A 20,034-nucleotide genomic window follows, 5' to 3' on the forward strand; every position below is an offset into this window, starting at 1 on the left:
AAAAGAGGGGTTGACAAACTATGGTCACGGGCCAGCCACCAGTTTGATCAAGTTTTAGTGAAACACAGCCATGTCCATGTGCTTATGTGTTGTCTATGGCTTCTATCACACTACAATGGCAGAGTTGAATAGTTGCGAGAGAGACTGTATGGTCCACAAATTCTCAGATATTTATTATCTTGACCATTTAAAAAAGTTTGATGACTCCCTGTTTTAAATCACCAAGTTTTAAGGGTAATTTGTTACAGGGTAATATCTAACTGGTGTGATATCACATTAAGAAATCAATAGATCATTTTGGTTATTTATTCTTACTGAATAAACTACTTTAAAAACTTGAATGGCTTAAGCAACAACCAATTTATTATCTTTTACAATTCTGTGGGTTGACTGGGCTCTCTCTGCTGGTCTGTTCTTCTGCTCCACGGGATGTTTGATATTGATGTTATCTAGGAGTAAGACTGAACTGGAATTTCTGGTCTGGCTCATTCAGGTGGCTGGCAGTTGATGCTGGATGTAATCTGGGAGATCACTGGGAACCCTTGAGTTGGGCTATGCACTTGGCCTAATGGCTGGGTTCTGGGAGGAGACATCAGAAAGGTGAGTTTTGAGCAACCCATGACTTCTTATGACTTAGCCTTAGAAGCTCACTTCTGCCATATGCTATTAGTCAAAAGTGAGTCACAGAACCAGTCCAGATTTAAGGGGAGGGACTATACAAAGGAGTAAATACTCAGAGTTCAGGTTCATAGTACATAGATGGGGGAGGGGAGTGGTAGCAGAAGGATGTTTTTGAAAACAACTTATCTCAACTAGAATATATAGTCTTTCCTCTCCCTTCTACCCTCTCATGCAATATCTTTCTTTTCCTTTTTTTTTTTTTTTTTTTGTTAATCCTTGCCTGAGGATATTTTTCCATTGATTTTTAGGGAGAGTGGAAGAGAAAGGGAAAGACAGAGAGAAACATTGATGTGAGAGAAACACATTGATTGGTTGCCCCTGCACGAGCCCCGATCAACCAGGGTCTGGGCCAGGGAGGAGCCTGCAATCAAGGTACATGCCCTCGACAGGAATTGAACCTGGGACCATTTGGTCCACCAGGCCAGTGGTCGGCAAACTGCGGCTCGCGAGCCACATGCGGCTCGCGAGCCGCAGTTTGCCATTCTGTTGACTAATGAGTTTGCCAACCACTGCACCAGCCTAATGCTCTATTCACTGAGCCAAACTGGCTAGGACTGCAGTATCTTTATATTTTTCTTCATTTTATGGTATAGGAATTATTAAAACTCACCAGCATGCATACATATATGTGTGTGAGAATATATATATATATATATATATATATATATATATACTCAATTAGAGTTCCTAGATTAAAGTCTTAGGTTGGCTTGGTTGGATAGCAGAGTGATATTTATACATGGAAAAGGCCACTTCACATCTACTTCAATTAAAATGTGTGATGACTCTTTAACCTTAGTAGTTTTAAAGCTTTTAATCACATCACATCATTTTCCATCTTTGGCAAACTGATGATTTAGATTGGAAGGAAACCAAAATGAAATGTATGAAATAATGTAACAACTTTCTATGATACTTCACTCTCGCTTTGGCAGCCATTGCCACCCATACACCTGTGGGCTCGGCAGGACTCACCACACAGTTTACAAGCAGTCAGTGCAGATTACCTAGGTGTTGTAGTACTGCTCACTTTGGGATTCTTCTCTCAGTGATCATCTAGAGTTCCAGTACTATGTGCTTTGAGCTCTGGGTTGATTTTGACTCAACTGAAAGGTCAGTTGGTTTGAACTACAAACCCCCTGTCATGTTTTGTACTCCTGTTTTCAGAACACTTGCTTGCTTTCTAGCACTTTTGAAATCTTTAACTTTCAAAGTGGTGCTCTCCAGTCCCTATCACCTCCTTTTTCTCTCTTTCACATTCCATGGCAACCATGTCTGAATAGACACTCCCCCAACACACACACACACACACACACACACACACACACACACACACACCTGTATAGTATAGTTAAAAACAAGGCTGGAAGACACAAAAATTGATTCTTTTTATATTGTGCTAGAAGTTGAATTCTGTGAGTTTGAAAGGCGGTATCCATTTCTTTCTTTTGCTCACTCCTTCCCTGTGGATTTAGAAGAAATGTTATAATAAATTATTTTCCTAAACATTATTTTTTTTCTATTCATGACATTCACACGCTAAAGTAAAAATTTTGCACTTAATTCTTCTTTCTCTATAAATATTTCCAAACTTTATGACTTTCTTACATGATTATGTTGACTATTTCCACCTACTCACCATCCTCTTTCACCATAATCTTTGTGATACATCCTTTCTTGTTGTTGGTTTCTTTAGAAAACCCATGTTAGCATTGGGCGCATTTAAATGCTCTTGCTCTTTTGCTCCCAGCCATTCTGCTATTTCTTATTCTCTGTTCAGTTTTATTCCTACTCCCCCTTAACTATTCCTCTGACCTCTGCTAAACCACAAAATAATCAGATAGTGGCAGGTAAGAGATCACACCTACCCCATCTGGGGCAAGTCTTAGAGGAATATGGCAGAACATGTGGAAAAGGAAACTCCTCACCTGTTTTCCTGTATAAACACAGAAGAGAAAGACCAGAATCCTGTTCAGGAGATAAAGACTGTACCACAGAAAAAAGCCCATTGAGACTATTTAGAGTCAGTGTGTGATCCAAGGGATTAGGGAGGGAGGGAGAGAGGGAGGGAGAGAGGGAGGAAGAAGGGGGAGGGGAGTAAGGGAGGGAGGGAGGACAAATGTCAGCATTTCCGTTCATGGAATATGGACCACAGTGCCAGCTTTCTCATTTGATCATGGAGTTCATTTAAATTGATGGAGTAAAACTCATCTGCTGTTGCCTATGAGTATTCCTCCTATGTTTGCAGTATCTATACTAATAATAGAGGAATATGCAAATTGTCCGGGACACCATCAAAGTAACAATAACGACCAGCAGGCTGCCTAGGGTGACAAGGCTGGCAGGGGGGTTAGTGAGGGACGACCAAATGACTGAACAGCAGGCTGTGTGGTGCAACCAGGCCGGCAGGGAGGGGGCAGTTGGGGGCGACCAGGCTGGCGGGGGGGGCAGTTAGGGGTGACCAGGCCAGCAGGCAGAGGCAGTTAGGGGTGATCAGGCTGGCAGGGGGGGGCAGTTAGGGGCAATCAGGCCAGCAGGCAGAGGCAGTTAGGGGTGATCAGGCTGGCGGGGGGGGGGGCAGTTAGGGGTGATCAGGCAGGCAGGCAGGTGAGCAGTTAGGAGCCAGTGGTCCCAGATTGTGAGAGGGATGTCTGACTGCCGCTTTAAGCCAGATCTCTGGGATAGGGCCTAAAGTGGCAGTTGGACATCCCCTGAAGGGTCCTGGATTGGAGAGGGTCCAGGCTGGGCTGAGAGGACCCCCACCCCCATGCATGAATTTCATGCACCGGGCCTCTAGTTCTTATATATTCTGCTTTGTGATTTTTTTCTTCTGTTCTTTATTTATGAATGTCTGTGAAAGTCAGTCATGGTTCTAGACTCTATACTCACTACTTTAAAATAATTTCATAAAGATTATCTTCTATGTCTTCTTTTAGAACCTTTTGTTTTTCCTTTGAATTTAGATCTGTGATGCATATTGACTTATTTGTGTGTGTGTGATATGAAAGAAAGTTCAAGGTTTATTCTTTTAAATGTAGATATCCAGTTAATGCAACACCATTTATTAAAGAGTGTCCTTTCCCCCACTGAATTACAGTCGTACCTTTGCCATATATCAGTTGATTGTACATGTTAAGGTCTGTTCCCAGACCTTCTAGTGTATTCCATTGTTCCAGTTTTGTACATGTTCTAAGTACTTTCGATGTATAAAAGTTTTGAGAGCTGGTAGGGCAATGTTTGTTTTCCTTGCTTAAAATTACTGTGATTTTCTAGGTTCTTTTTATTTCCATGTAATTGTAGAATCATTTTAGCAGTTTTTGCAAAAACCCACTGGGTTTTGATTATGGTTACATTAAATATACAAATCAATATGTGAATAATTGTCATATCCAAAACATTGAATCCCCCAATCTACGAACATGGTATATTTCTACATTTTTTAGTTCTCTATCTCAGCATTGTTTTATAGTTTTCAGTACAAAGGTCTTGAATATCAATTATTATATTTATTCCCAGGTATTTGATGCATTTTGTTGCAATGATAAATAATATTGCTATTTTAATTTTTATTTTCCAGTTTTGCTAGAGGCATAAAGACATACATTAATATGACATTTAATAAAGTAACTTTGCTAACTTGACTTACTAATTTTAAAATTCTGTATGTAGAATCTTTTGGTGTAATCTACATGCAGATTCATCTGTGAATGATGACAGTTCTCTTTTTTCTTTCCAACCTTTAAGTTTTTATTTATTTTATTTTCACAGAATAGAAATTCATACAATGTTGGCTAAAAATGATGATAGTAAACTCTTTATTATTTTCTCTAATATATATTTTATTTTATTCCACTGCCTATTATATTTAAGCTATAATCTCTAGATTATTCTTTCTCCTGACTTGTTATTTAAGTAAAATCCCCTACTCCAGGCATTATCCCAGTTTTCTTCCTGAACTCACATAGTCATCTGGGCAGTGGGCATCTTATAATGAATAATGTTGATTATATATTCTATACTTCTGATTACAAGCTGCTTATAAGTAGCTAAGAAACTTTCTATTTCTTACACTAGACAAAAATTTCTGGAGTTCATGACTGTTATCTCTTTATTACTGGTATCTAGAACAGTGCCTGGCTCATAAGAGAATTTGACAAATGTTTGCTGAATAAAAATGTAATACTCCAACCGTGACCTTTCACCATTCTTCCATGTCTATTTATTAACTAGATGTTTTCCCTTAGCTGTACTTCTGGTGGGGCACTTATGCCTTGAATTCCATAAAATAAACATTCTCTCTCTTTCTGTGTTCCTCTCCCAATGACTCAACTGTCCAGTTAATTCTCTGGGACATTCATCTGGTAGTTAATTTTTACTACTTCCTTTTTAAAAAATCTCATTTGGCTTCACATATCAAGTCAGTTTTCATATGCTATTAATTCTTTCTTGCTTAGTTTTTTTGGATTTGAGCCTTCTTTTCCATTTCCAAAGTCATTATCCTAGTCCAGAGTTTTGTTTAAAAAATATATATTTTTATTGATTTCAGAGAGGAAGGAAGAGATAGAGAGAGATAGAAACATCCGTGATGAGAGATAATCATTGATTGGCTGCCTCCTGCACGCTCCCTAATGGGGATTGAGCCCACAACACCGGCATGTGCCCTTGATCAGAATCAAACCCGGGACCCTTCAGTCTGGAGGTCGATGCTCTAACCACTGAGCAAACCAGCTAGGGCCTGAGTTTTGTTTTTTTTTTAACTTGATGTCTTTACTATGTTAACTATATCTTGGTTGTATTACTTTTTTTCTAATACTTCTGTTCTTCAGCCTACTCATCACACAGCTAAAAATATTGTCTTCCTTAAACTTGACTTTAATTATGCATTTCCCCATGAAGCCAGGTGGTCTGTTTATATATGCAAATGGCATCCAAACCCTCATTTATTATATACCATGTCATACAAACCCCACTTATCTCTAACAGAGTCATCCACTCCATCTCACAAAATCCAGTCTCTCCACTATGCCCACTTCTTTGTTATTGCTTTTATAGCCTCTTCCTCTCTTGCATGAAGCTATGCCTATACCTTTCTCCAAGACCTGGCTCCAGATTTATCTCTTTAAAAAATATTTTAATCAATTGTGTCATCCCAAATGAAATGTTCTCTTCATTTTACATCCTCCTAGGAAATATTACTCTAAAGACCAATTATCAAGGGACCACAATTTGGTGGTTCAGAAATGATATTTCAGCACAAAAGTCTTTATGTTAACATGTGCTTTTCACCATGAGTACAAATATTTTCCTAATAAAGAGTGAATGGGTTTGAGCTGTCTTGTGAGGAATGCAACAACTGTGGCATTCAGATGTGTGAAAGATGTGTTGTGCATAAGCAAGATAAAGTACTCTTGTTCTTTGGAATGATAAACAGAGACTCACTGTTTTCAGACATTAGCTGGAATATAGTAATAAACCATGGCATATGAACTCAGCTAAGAAGTTGTGTGATATATGATTTATCAGGATCATGGAATTTGTGAGAACTGGAAGGGACTAGGTGTTATCTAACCCAGTTTCTTTAGTTCATAACTGAAATAGGACAATTATGACTTAAGATCTCACATCTAATTAATAGCATAATTGTGATTATAAGTTAGGTCTCCTAATGTGAAGGCCAGTATTATTGTTTTTTTTTTAACATTACATAAGGTCATCTGTGTTGCTTTTAAACTGCCATGTAGGGGTCCAGCTGCATGTAAGCGCCCAGAGTCCAGGAACCATGCCTTTATTTTCGTTTGCTTTTCTCTCTGGAGCAGGTCTCAGTTTTCGCATTTGTTAGGTATCCTTTGCCCTGAGTGTACTTTCTATCTGGAAGACCCTTAACGATGTTTTGAGAATCGAGTAAAAAGGAGATTTTCACCCCTAAATCACTTTTGGGGCATTTATCTTAATATAAGGTTTAAGACTTGTGAATGATCAAGGGCTCATCAAATTTGTCTGAGTTGAGTTAAAAAGATGGATTTTCTAAGCAAGATCACCTACTACTTTATTTCCTAATCCCTTTCAGGATCTGGTCAGAACTGAAGAAAAAAAAAATTGATGGGAGAAGCTCAAGCTCCTCATATGCTACCCATTACCTCTGAAACACACAAGCATCTTGTTTATCCTCAGTTACTGATCTTGGACAAGCCATAGCTTCATGTGTTTCCACAGGGATGTTGCTTCCATAACGTCTTCCCAGTGGGAACTGAGCCAGATGTTGGGCCCAGGGTGGTTCCTCTATTTGGGCATTGAAAGAAGAACGAGGATATTAAACTCCTGACCTCCAGTAGGAGCCAACAAGTCTCAGATACAGATTTCAATCAAGGAGCTACCATTTTCCTCAAAATGTAGGCAGGCTGTTGCTCAGCTCCTCAGGTTAGAATCTCGATAAGTGACTAGCCAGAGGGCACATTATTCATTTTTTATTTTTTTATCTTTAGACCAGAGTTCCCCAGCCCAGGAGAATGTAAAATAAAGCCAGCTATTTATGAGAGAGAAAATTCTTGCTTATTTATATATAGAGGCCCAAGAAAACAGCTTAAGACCTGACAGCTGTTACAAGTATGATCCACTGAATGGATTGGGGCAAGCCTTTAACTTCAATGTGAAGTCTTATGATATCCATTTGAATTGAGAAAGAAAGCATGTTTTTATGCAGTGGTGTTCTTAAAATGTTATGCGTAAGCTCACAAAGTTCATTCGTCATGGGAGTTTCAACACTGTTAATTTGTTTTAAGCAACTTCTATTATATCACCGAAGTCCTCCTATTACATAACAGCAGCACTTGAGTCATCTGTTTATTTAGTTACTTCATTCAATTATGGGTACTATAACTTTCAAACTTTATAGTCTTTCCCCATCTCTCTCTCTTACTTAAAGAAAATCAACAAAACAGGAATTGTTCCCATGGTTTTCCTCTGTAAGGAAGGTCCCATCTGAGCAACATTATTCCAGGCACTGCAGTTCGGTTTTTCTCCTTTAGCAAGAGCACAGAAGTGGTCTTTTTTCCCCTTGACTGTGCATATTCCTGATGGAGCTTAAAAACTTCCATAAATCAATAAAGTAATTGCTACATAATGACCTATTGTTAGTGTTCGTGCCCAGAATGATGTCACAAGGGGGTAATGGAGCTACTGAATCAAAAAATGGCAGCTGTTTCCAATTTATTTGAGAGTCAGTTGGACAGAAAATTAAATAAACACATAGACAAGAAGGACAAGGGCAAGTCCTTGTATTATTCTTATGATAGTTTTAATTCAATTGCAGAAGTCAGCAGGCAGCTGATACAGAGTCCCAGCGTTTCATTAATTGCCTGTCTCCCCTGTCAGTGATACAGCACATGTTCACTTCATCATTTTCAGCTTTTGTTATTTGCATTTTAAAATACACACACCAGTGAAGCATGGCTCAAACTTTTCTTGCATGTGTGTGGTTTCTGTGGTTAGTACAGCCCTCCAACTCTCAGAAATGTGTGATGGGGAGGAGTGGCTTTATCCTCTACCTGCAAAGATGGTTCGTGTCTCTTGCCTCCCTCAGGGCAGGCAGCTGAGAATTGTTAAACATTACTCTCTCCTCCCTGGGGGAAGGCCTACAGCTTGTATGTGTTGAGGAGCCTGAAGAAAAAAGTTGTCACCTGATTTGCAGGGCTTCTCTCCCCGGTGGCTGGGAGCTTTGATGTGCCCTTTTGATGTTTCTGCCTTGAGGAGGCTAGAGAGGATTATCAAAAGTAGCCTGAACAGTTCAGGTTGGAGTTGGGGGCGGGGGCGGGCAGCACCAGTTGGACTTCACATCCCTGAAGTCGACACTTTCACGGAGGTGGGGTTGCTGAGTGCAGATGGCATTTCCAAGGCTCCGCAAGCTTCGCAGGCGTCCGCAGAGCTTCACTGTTTGGGAGGTCCTTTCGGCAGACCTCTATTGTCTGGTACTTGAGTAATTTGCTACTTGGTATAAAATCATGGGACCTAATTGGGACTAGAAAACGACTTCAATTCACCATACAAAGGGACTGCCGTTTTCATCTAAGAACCATACAGCTCAATTTTTTAAAAGATGCTCTGGTGGCAAAAGGACCTTTGGAAGTTAACCCCCTTTCATTTTAGGGATGGGAAAACCGAAGTCTGGTGTGCCAGTTAGAGATTCTTAGTACAGGCTGACTTGGCTTAAAGGGTAACTACTGAAGAAGAAAGGGATTTTCTAGAAATAAAGGTATCCCAGAGGGTCAAGAAGGAGGAAGCAGGAAGGAACAGTCTGGGAGTGAATGGAGAGCTGAAAGAGACGATAAGCCAGTAATTAAGTAAGGACAGTATTTTAAATGGTGATAAGTATCATGAAGAACAACGAACCCAGGAAAGGAGATAGGAAGGCTCAGTATTTGGAGTCTTCTTTTGATATAAGGGTCAAAAAAGGCCTCCCTGATAAAATGTTAAGAGCAGACACTAGAATGGAGGGAATGTGCCAAGAAGGTAGATACCAGGGGGAAGAGAGAGAATACTCCAGGACAAGGGAATAGTAAGGGCAAAATTCTTGCTTCAGAATGGACTATCTGTGTTCAGGGAGAAGACCAGGATGGCTTTAGAGGAACAAGAAAGTAGGGTAGTTTGACATGGGGCCAGAAAGTTGGGTGGGGTGGAAAGGAGCAGACCATATAGGGATGTGTAGGCCATTTAAGAGGTTTGGATTTTACTTTAATTGCACCAATGGTTCCCAGGAATGAGTAGAGAATATGGCATGCATGACCAAATGCTGATGCTGGGAGGTTGGCAAGACTGAGTTATGAGTTAGGCAAAACAGCCCGCAGTGCTTGAAATGCATGCCTCAACAAAAAGCACAAATGATTACATATTATGAGACCTTTGAGAATACTCATGGCTGCTCAGAATCATGGATGGAAAATCTGCACATGCAAGGATCTTCTGCATTTCAGATTTTTACTTCTGGGGGATTCCACTGGAAAGTTATGCTCCAGAAGAGCTGTTCGCCTTCACATATGTCAGATTCCTAAAAGCCAATTGCACATCTTGAAAACTCACCTTCATGGTAGTTCTTTTGAGAGGAATTAATAACTTTCACCAGCACTAAATAGTCAGGCTACTGAAAGTAGGTAGATCTTGTGCCTTTTTAGAGTCTTTTTGAATGTTCTTCAGAAGAAAAATTTAAGTTCTACAGATATAAAACCAGTTAAAAACATGGTGAATTTAAGTTCAAAGTTTTAATCTTATTTCTTTTTAAATGCCTTCAAATAGTAGTGAAAAGAACTTCTAAAACAAAACAATGAATAAGTCATGTGTATTAGTAATTGCAGAAGGAAAAGGATCACTTTGCTCCATTCTCAGAGGTTAGGGCAGTAGTCGGCAAACTCATTAGTCAACAGAGCCAAATATTAACAGTACAACGATTGAAATTTCTTTTGAGAGCCGAAAACCGACTTCTGCTCATGGGCCACAAAGTTTCAATCGCACTGTACGTGCGCGCCCGCACGTGGTATTTTGTGGAAGAGCCACACTCAAGGGGCCAAAGAACCGCATGTGGCTCGCGAGCCATGGTTTGCCGACCACTGGGTTAGGGCCCTGGTCGGCAAACTGCGGCTCGCAAGCCACATGCAGCTCTTTGGCCCCTTGAGTTTTTAGTAAAGGCCAGCTTAGGAGTACCCTAATTAAGTTAATAACAATGTACCTACCTATATAGTTTAAGTTTAAAAAATTTGGCTCTCAAAAGAAATTTCAATTGTTCTGTTGATATTTGGCTCTGTTGACTAATGAGTTTGCCGACCACTGGGTTAGGGGAATAAACCTCCTTAATTGGGCAGATATACTATAAGGAGATGGTAACTGTGATGAAGAAACATTCAAATAAAGAGCTGGTGCCTTGGGAAGCAAAAGAGTGATTTCCTTTTTCTTTCCTTCTATCTTCTTCATGAAGAGCTGAGTGCCTCCTCACAGTGATGGTGGGGAAGGCATGGCCACTATTGCCACAGAGAGAAAGCCAGACAGGTAAACACACATTTTCTCCTTGATCAGTTCTGAAGCTCTTAGGGACCAGATTATTGCTAGGGAGGCATCTGCTTTTTGAGAGTTGAGGACAAACTGCTGAGAGGTTTCTGACATGAAGTTAATATTCCAATAACAACTTATTCAGATCAGTAGATAGCCTCTTAGGCAAGTGAGTGAGAGGGTCCTTTTTAATTGCGTTTTTCCTTCATGCATTTGTCTTTACTTTGCTTTAGTTTCATAAGTGTAAATTATGCTTGCTTTAATACATAATTTAATTACCTTAATTTGGAATAGTGGTTTAAAGATGTGTAGAATAAAATATATGTGGGTTCAAGTTTGAGCTTGCCCACTATAACAGTTATAATCTTAGTAATTTAACCTCTCTTAGTATTAGGCACTTCATCTTCAAAGCAAATAATGTAGTGGTGCCTACATAATTTTAAATCTTGGCCATTGGCCATTATTATTACTGTTAAGAATAATAATAAAAGCGTAATATGCTAATTAGACTGGACGTCCTTCCAGACGACCTTCCAGATGAAGCCAGGGCTATGAGGGAAGCCCGGGTCCCGGGTGACAGAGGGAAGCCCGGGCCGGCAGCCAGGGGAAGGAAGGCCTACTCTTGCATGAATTTCGTGCATCAGGCCTCTAGTTAAGAATAATTTGGATAGGTATGGATTTCAATGACCTGTGATACTGCAATGGTGAATCTACATCTTTGGTGGCCGAAAATAAAACCTGCTGAGACAGTTATTAAGAGATGAACTTCTCCCTTAAATGGTGAAATGGACAAGTTGTGGACATAGACAATCACTGTGAGGATGTATAATGCACAATCTAGGCGAGGGCTTTCTCAGTAGGAATATTGCCTGTGAGTTCTGAGGGAGCTTCCCCATCCTCCATCATTCACACCCTGGATGTTTCCACTGGGTCAGTCTTGGCCGGGGGCTTGGGTGTGGAATGGTGATAGTGGCAATTCCATAACTGTGGACACATGGAAAAGATTGATAAATTCTTACTGACCATTTATTTGTCAGAATGGCCTATAATCTTGAGCCTTCTATGTTATAGCCATCTGGTTTCCTTATTAACTAAAACAGATCCCCAAATGCCTCTCATTTTGTGATTTCTCACTCTATAAAAAATGGAATTTTGAAACATTATTTGTAAGAAAATATTATTTTATTTTATATTTTCCATATTTTATTCACCCAATAGAAACAAAACACATATGCAAAAGGACTTAGCCTTTTCTTTCATACCAAGGCCTTTTGAAGGTAATGTTTTAATTATTCTACTATAGTTGCAATGTACATATCACAATGTATTTTGCAGCCTATATTTGGATATAGTTTTAGCAACTGCTTCCATTAGTGATTTCAATTACACATCAATGGAATCACATAGGATGTCTTTATTATAGTGTATTTTTAAAAGAAAAATCTAGACTCATGAAATAGCAATAAATAGAAAATAATAAAGGATGTAAAATTGCATATAATCACCAAGATTTCTCTTGATATTACCACTAAAATAAATTTCCTCTCTAACTAATTTCCCCCCAGTGCATAAAATACTTATACATGGAAGGAGTGGTTTTTTTTTGTTTGTTTGTTTTCAGTATTCCACCAATATAGCATCAAAACATAACATGAATTGCTTTGATGTTAAAAAAACTAACCTTGGCATCTAAGTAACCCTGTTGTCTTTCCACCTGAACTCCTCTTTTAAAGCTGCTTTGTTTTGTGTGAGATTTGCTCCTAAGTCAGGTTATGAATCAAGAAAACTCTATATGGTCTTGCTAAAGCAGCATGTGCTGCTAATTTCTTTTTACATTGCCACTCTCCTTGACACATCCACACACTTATGGGTGTAAGCATGCCCTATTAGCTTTTTATACTTAATAGGGCCCTTGGCATTTTTGAGTCTTAGACTAATTTGTTTTATTCTGCCTTTCTTCTGTTGTAGTCAGGAAAGCGAGTTGCCTTAAAGTTAAGTGCCCTGAGATCATCCTGCATGAAGGGCAAGTCCTATCATCTGATTGATTGGATGCTCTCCTCCCTGATCTGTTCTCCTAGCCACTGGAATTTAAAGAGGAATGGGACTCAATTTGCCATACCAAGATATTTTGATTTTGCCTTTACCTTCCCCAGCTCATTAAGCTTATAGATCTTACATGTTTTGTACAAATATTTAAAATCAAGGAGGAACTAATTCATTCATCAAGGGAGTCTTGTCAAGGTAGTCTGTTGTATGTTTTGCATAGCATTATCACATAACCAAACATTAAGATTCTATCTAAATTAATCCTTACCTCAACATTCTTACATCAGTGCTAAAGAAAGATGGTGCTACTATATTAATTTTCTTGGAACTTGAGATATGATTAGATTGTGCTTTTCTAAATAGATATGAATGGAAGTCATATTTTGATGAAAAGAATCAATAGTATTTAGTAATCTCCGTATCCATCAGATGTTATTTAGAAACCCTACTTCAGTTCTGTACATCATCTTTTAGTGGCTTGAAAGAGCTAATTTAGTGCCTAACATAAGGAAAAGTCATGATTCATTCACCCAAATAAGTTACCAATAGAGTTGAAACAGTACTGGATGTGCCCACATTTCTGTCAATGTTAAGCTCATTGAATGTGCTTGGTAAAAAATTCATATTCTAATGGATTATAACATGTGAACACCATTGTGTATATATTAAGGTTTCATTATTTAAAGCATTTATGATTCATTGTTTTATATATTTATAACATATTTTAATATTATAATTCAGATCATGTAAATATAAGTTTGTAGTAGTGTATAATAATTATTATTACTGGGATTAATTATTATATTGCTAAAATTCAGTTTATTCTAAGCAAAAGTAGGTTTTTCCAAATGTATGTAATTTTATTATATTTATGAAGAAATATGCATTATTAGCTTAATAATAGTTTGCTTTTAAATTCATAACTAAACACTGAAATTGTAATTTGCTCACCAAGGCCATTTTTACAATGTGAAAGTAATGTATGTGTATGGTTTGGCTAAGACAATCCCAGTTCGAAGCTTAGTAATTCATCTTTGAAAGTACTTGAGTTTCTGTCATTAATACTCTTTTTTTAAAAACCACCACTGACTTTCATCACTCTTTGCCTTAACCTCATTTTCTATATTTTTTGGCTGTGAGGCTTTACATTCTGTTTTCTTCTCTCCCTCCTTTTATTCTAGCCAGCGATAATTTTGTCTGGCCCAGTTCTTCAAATAAAAGATAGGATTATACATCAATTACAACAACTAACTCATTTTTTTCTTATCTTCCTAAAGCATAAATTATTTCATGTAAACATGGCACTCTATTAGATATTGTAAAAAAATACATTTAAATGAAGGAATTATTGATTTCGAGGACTTTTAGTATAAACATTACCCTTCCTTTCCAGCATTTTTCAGAACATATACCTCTCAAACAACCTACTTGGCATTAAAACAAGGTAGGACCCTTCTTGATTATCTCCACTCCCCTCTAAACAGATTGTCTTTCTAAAGAGTAAAGAAACACAGGAATAAAGACGTATCTACTTCTGAATCTTTTTTTATCCTCACCCGAGGATATTTTTTCATTGAATTTTAGAAAGAGTAGAAGAGAGAGGGAAAGATGGAGAGAAATAGCGATGTGACATCGATTGGTTGCCTCCTGCATGAGCCCCGGCCAGGGAGGAGGCTACAACCAAGGTACCAGCCCTTGACTGGAATTGAACCTGGGACCCTTCAGTTGACAGGCCCATGCTCTACTATCCACCGAGCCAAATCGGCTAGGGCTCTACTTCTGAATCTTTACCATTTCTTTAAGGACCACCAATATGACATATTGCTGTTCTTTGTTACAAAAGAGTTAAGCTTTCTTATATTCAGGTTTAAAGTATCTCTCACCTGTTCAGGTTGATCTTCGTTTTCTAGAATATGTTTGTTATTTCTGGGCTACAGAGAGGGAATCTATACTAATAAAAGAGAAACATGCAAATTTGACCGCACCTTCGCTATGCCCACAGCCAATCAGAGCGAATAAGATGGCGGTTAATTTGCATATGCGGGCGCTGAGCAGCCTGGGTCCCATAAACATCCTCCAGACCCAGGCCGCTCCAAGACTGTAGGCCCGCGCTTAGATCTGCTTCTAGCCCTGGCCCAGGCCGTGGGCCTTGAGGCGGCCATGCCCTCCAGCGAGATCTGCTCCCAGCAGTGACCCAGATCGTTGGCCTGTAGGCTGGGAGGCGCCTGCACCCCTCTCAGCACGTTCCGCTCCAGGCAGCTGATCGATGTTTCTAACTCTCTATCCCTCTCCCTTCCTCTCTGTAAAAAAATCAATAAAATATATTTAAAAAAAAAAGATTGTGGCTTTCTTCAGCTTAACATTTTAGTCATGTCTTTCTGACATGGCCATCTTAATGAAATATGGGTGATACCATAGAACCTTAAAAATAGGAAATGGGGAATCCCTGTACTCATCAGCAGTATATTCAAGATGAGTTACTTCTGCAGAGAGCAAAACTTATCTGTTTTATGCAGATTCTTATTTGCCTCAATTTCAGATGGTGACATTAGCTGAATTCATCCCCAAATTCTGATGAGCTCTTTATTAGTAGCATGTAGTCTGATTACAAATGAAAACTGACTTTTGGGGGCCCTATTCTGGACAGAAAATACTTTGAGTATTTTTTTGAAACTTGCTTGATATCACCTCTATTCCTGTCACCTTTCTCTCATGCTGTCCTTATATATGAAACAGCCACCATAAGATACCTCCCTCTCTGCAGCCCACATGTTCCTCAAAGCTGTTCCAGGGAGCTGTGTGTTCTTTCTCTGCCAAGTTTTCTGTCCCTTCCCATGCTCTTGACACACTTGCTTCCTTTCTGCAGGATACATATATTTAAAGACATTAGAGGAAACAATAAATACTAGTACTAGGTGGTATGGAGTAAGTCTTTGGTCTTTGATGAAGATAACTTCAGGTTAAATTCTCCAGAAATAGTGACTCTTTTCTTTCACAAAGAAACTTCAAAGAACATTCACTTTTTTAATTGAGTAATTTGTGCTTCTAACTACTTCATGCATTAAATTTAAAATATAAACAGTTATCAGAAATATAGATTTAAATATTTCATATATACTAAATTTTCAACTCTGTCAATTGCTCATAGAAGAGAACTAATAGAGATTGATCTAGATGTTATAGAAAAGAATCTTCAGAAACATCATATTATAATAAAGCTATTTTAGTCTTAATTCAATAATACTTTTAAATAATGCACATACATTTTTATTGAAAGGCATACATATTTTAAACATTTACTCTGAAACACTGTATAAGAAACAATAAAAATATAAAGTGAACAACCCACATTTATGCTTAGAACAAATTTTGGACAGCATTCTATATACCATACTCAACATGGTAGATTCAATTAAAGCTCTTTTGCAGAAATCCAGTGGCAAATTATAATTGAGTACTGAGTATGCAAACTAATCCGTCCAATTTAAGTGTTTTAATATTTATTTTAAACTAGACAGGTAGGAGGTATTTGACCTAAGTTAAAAGCCCTTTGAGAGCAGGGTCAGTTTCTGTCTACATCTCTTAATACATTCCCTGATATTACAGCATATGTATATAAATTCTTAATAAATTCATAAGTACTGTGTGAGTAGTAACTGAGTCAACATGAGCTAGATCAGAGTGTCCTCCAAAGCCTTGCTATGAGCAAATTTCTTCCATCCTATTTACCTTCTCTCAATATCAGAGTTGCAAGGCCTCACTCCCTGTGAAGGTCCCATAAACATATCCTAAATTAACAGAATAGAGAATGTGTTTTTGCAGTATTCTAAAGGTCATAGGGTATCTTTTATGTTAGTTAAATTGGACAACATTTAGTTTTGCATGTGTTTCTGTACAATTAGGTCAATGTGAGAGGTGCTGATTTCTTGTCCAGTGCTCTAAAAGGTTAGACCTTAGGAACTCAGCAGCTCAGAACCTAAGGTTGTGAACTTTTCTAGGTCTAGTCATACTTTTGTGTCTGTTTCCTTATTAATTAAATGAGGGTAAGGAGTCTTTTCACTTTTGGAAATGCAAATGAAATCCCCAATAAAGCAAATGAAATGAAACAAGGCAAATGAAATCCCCAGTAAAATAGAGATGAAAAGGACTTGTAGGTGTTTCTAGTCATACAAGTGACTTCAAAGTCTCTTTCATGACTGGAAGATTTTTCTCAACTTGAGGCTAAATTCCTCATGGGTTGGTAACTTTGTTTTGCTGGGTTTCAGAGCAGACCTCTGATTCATGGTGGAAAACAAACCTCATTTTTGTTTTCACCAAGTTATGCTCGCTTTAAAATTTATTGTCACTAAGAAGTGGTACAACCTAGTTAAGATCTCAGTCTCTGGACTCAGACGCAGATCTCTGTCATTTTCTGGACATTTGACTTTTGACAACTCTCTAAACCCTTTTGAGCCTCATTTTTGAAATGAGGGGAAATTACATCCACAAAAAAGGCTTGCTTTCAGGATTAAATGGGGAGATTCAAGCCCATATAATTTGTACAGACCTATACTCTTATTCAGGGTTGGGCCCATGCTTTCCTTAAAATTAATTTTAGTTGTTTAAACAGGTTTTTCTGCCCTAAGCTACTACTTAAAGTCATAGTCTCCTTAGACTAGGAAGAATGGAAACATTGCGTTTACCTCTTTATAGCTTTTACTTATGTAACTTTGATTTTTTAGATTGACAGCATTCCCTGAAAGGTGCTCAGTCTGAAAATACTGATGTGAAAATAGCTGTTCTTAGGACAGGCAACAATTACGAAGAAGTATAGTGTGTATCAGGAATTGCAGTGAGTATTTTGCCAATTCTGGCTTCAAGGAAAACGATTATCACATTTTGAGAATGAAAATGCCTCAATTTACACTGGGCATAATTTTTTATTTCCTGGAAACATTCGGAAATGCAGCAGTTTGCAAACAAACAAACAAACATTTTCTCACTAAACATTTTTCTAATTCTTGAAAAAGAATTGCTAACTGTGAATGCCTGGTTCTATAGTAATCATAGACCACCCAACCATAGTTTTTAAAAGGCCAAATGTACAAAAGAATGCTATTGCCCAAGGTTATCAGAAGGAAAATAAATGGCTGTTTATTAAGTTATAATGATAAAAAATAAAAGTGGTCAGTCATGCGGAATAGCTACCCTTAGCTATGACTCAACGATCTTTTTTTTTTTTTAACCAAAATATTAAGATATAGATAGCAGAAACACAGAGGTTCTGCTTTGACGACAAACCCATATGTTATAGGTAGAGTTATCCATTTCCACCAAAATGCACAGAAGCTCAACAATAAATGTGAGACACATCACATGTCTTATAGGTGCAAATTGATAATTGAACATCAAAACAATGAAGTTATCCCATTGCAGAGGTGCAAATTAGCAGTCAGATTGCAGATACTAGCAAGAAAGAAAACAAAGGGAGGGGAGCATATGATAAAACCTATATTGTTGCTGCCTGCTCACGAGCCTATAGCTCAAGAAAGAGAAAGACACCACAGAAAAACAGAAGACATCCGAGGGATTGCATTCCCCATGATGGCTTTCTATGGAAAATATCTGCACTGTATGAATTGAAACTATATTTCAACTTCCCATTTTTAATGGCCGCAAATAACTACAAAACAACATTAAAAGGATAATGTAGTACTTGTACTAAACCCTTCACAATGAACAAAATTTACTTATGTATTAGCTTTGATCATTGTCACAAGAGTGGGTGTCTGGTTTGGAAATAAGTTTTAAAAGTTGTGATGCTCACATGTAGTGTTTACATTTCAAGAATGCATATAGCAAAGTGTGTTTTTGTAGCTGTATAGATGTAATAAAAATTCCACCTGAAATGTAAAAAATTTGTATTCTAGTATCATTATGATAGAATTGGTCTTTTTATTAAAATATACATACAAGTAAAACATGGATATATGGAAAAAAGCAAAATTATATCAGACCCATCTAGAAAAAGAAAGATGACTAACCTTTATACCAACAGGAAGAGGCTGAGAATTACCAGAAAAACAACTATAAAGACACCCTAAATCAAACAGCATAGAGTTTAGAACATCAAAAACTCAGAAATTTTCATCTATTATTAATTATGATAAAAAATTCTATCTCAGAATATTTTACACAGTGACTCTTGCGAAGAAAATCTACATCTTTCTGAGCTGAGGAAAGTTAGAAATAAGAACTAAGGCTCTAAACTTCCAACGAAATTGGGTAACCATTAATAAATTATTTCAATGTCTTTGTACATTTTTCTTCCAATTAAAAAGTCACATATTAAGAAGAAGACAATTTATTATTTCAATGGCATGTAAATATTTAATGGGACTACAATTAGAATAGCCACAAAGAATATGGAAACTTAGTGTGAGTTTCTAAAAAAATTATTTTCCTTGATAAATTGCATTTTTCACCTGTAATATGTAAGTGCACCTATGATAAAAATTCTAATAAAACTTTAGAAAAATTAATATTTAGGCTTTATTCTGTCTTGAAGATGAAAGACTTTTATTAACCTTTCTATTAATCTTTTTATTAACCTTTTCAGTAAGCTTCTTATTAGCCACATTGACAATAGCAGAGTAGACTTCCACACACTACCTCTAGTGGTCTTTGAGGAGCTAATTAGTAGATCAAGTCTTGCACAAACAGACTTTCTTTATTTGTATCCACTCTACACCAGCAATCTTCCTATCCACTGGACATCTGTAATCTAATTAACATCATAACCTTAATTCCCTATATCTACATCTGTGGTTGAGATGTTTCTGGTAATGGAATAATGTGGAAGCATGGATAGGGGCTAATCTCAAAAATCCAGGAAGATCACCCAGCTGGGGTCGATCAGGAAGTTACAGTTCCATTCCTGGTCAGGGTACATGCCTGGGTTGCAGGCTCGATCCCCAGTGGGAGTGTGTGTAGGAGGCAGCAGATCAATGATTCTCTCTTATCATTGATGTTTCTATCTCTCTATCCCTTTCCCTTCCACTCTGAAATCAATAAAAATACATTAAAAAAATCCAGGAAGATTCTTCAATCTTTGCTTTGGCTACAAAGCTCCAGGTGGAGCTGAGTTTTCTGATATAGATTTAAGTGGCTAGCAGAATATATATATATAGTGTGTGTGTGTGTGTATGTTCTTTTTTCTGTATAGGTCTGTTATAATATTAGTAGGCTTGCCAAGAATTCAATAGATGCAAGTCATCTGGAAACAAAATCAGTAGC

At 37.7% G+C, this 20,034-nt stretch overlaps 1 protein-coding gene across 2 annotated transcripts in view; it reads left to right on the forward strand.

The window, feature by feature from the left end:
• The first annotated feature begins 488 nt into the window (after positions 1 to 488).
• LOC307101811 (uncharacterized protein) overlaps positions 489 to 20,034 on the forward strand; it is a 59,996-nt gene continuing 40,450 nt past the window's right edge. For both annotated transcript variants that reach the window (XM_079775245.1, XM_079775244.1), the window contains exon 1: positions 489 to 600. In XM_079775245.1, the coding sequence (XP_079631371.1) occupies positions 569 to 600 (32 nt within the window). In that variant the 5' untranslated portion in view covers positions 489 to 568. The remainder of the gene's footprint in view (positions 601 to 20,034) is intronic.

Source organism: Cnephaeus nilssonii (genome assembly GCF_951640355.1).
Source record: "Cnephaeus nilssonii genome assembly, chromosome: 6".
NCBI lineage: Eukaryota > Metazoa > Chordata > Mammalia > Chiroptera > Vespertilionidae > Cnephaeus > Cnephaeus nilssonii.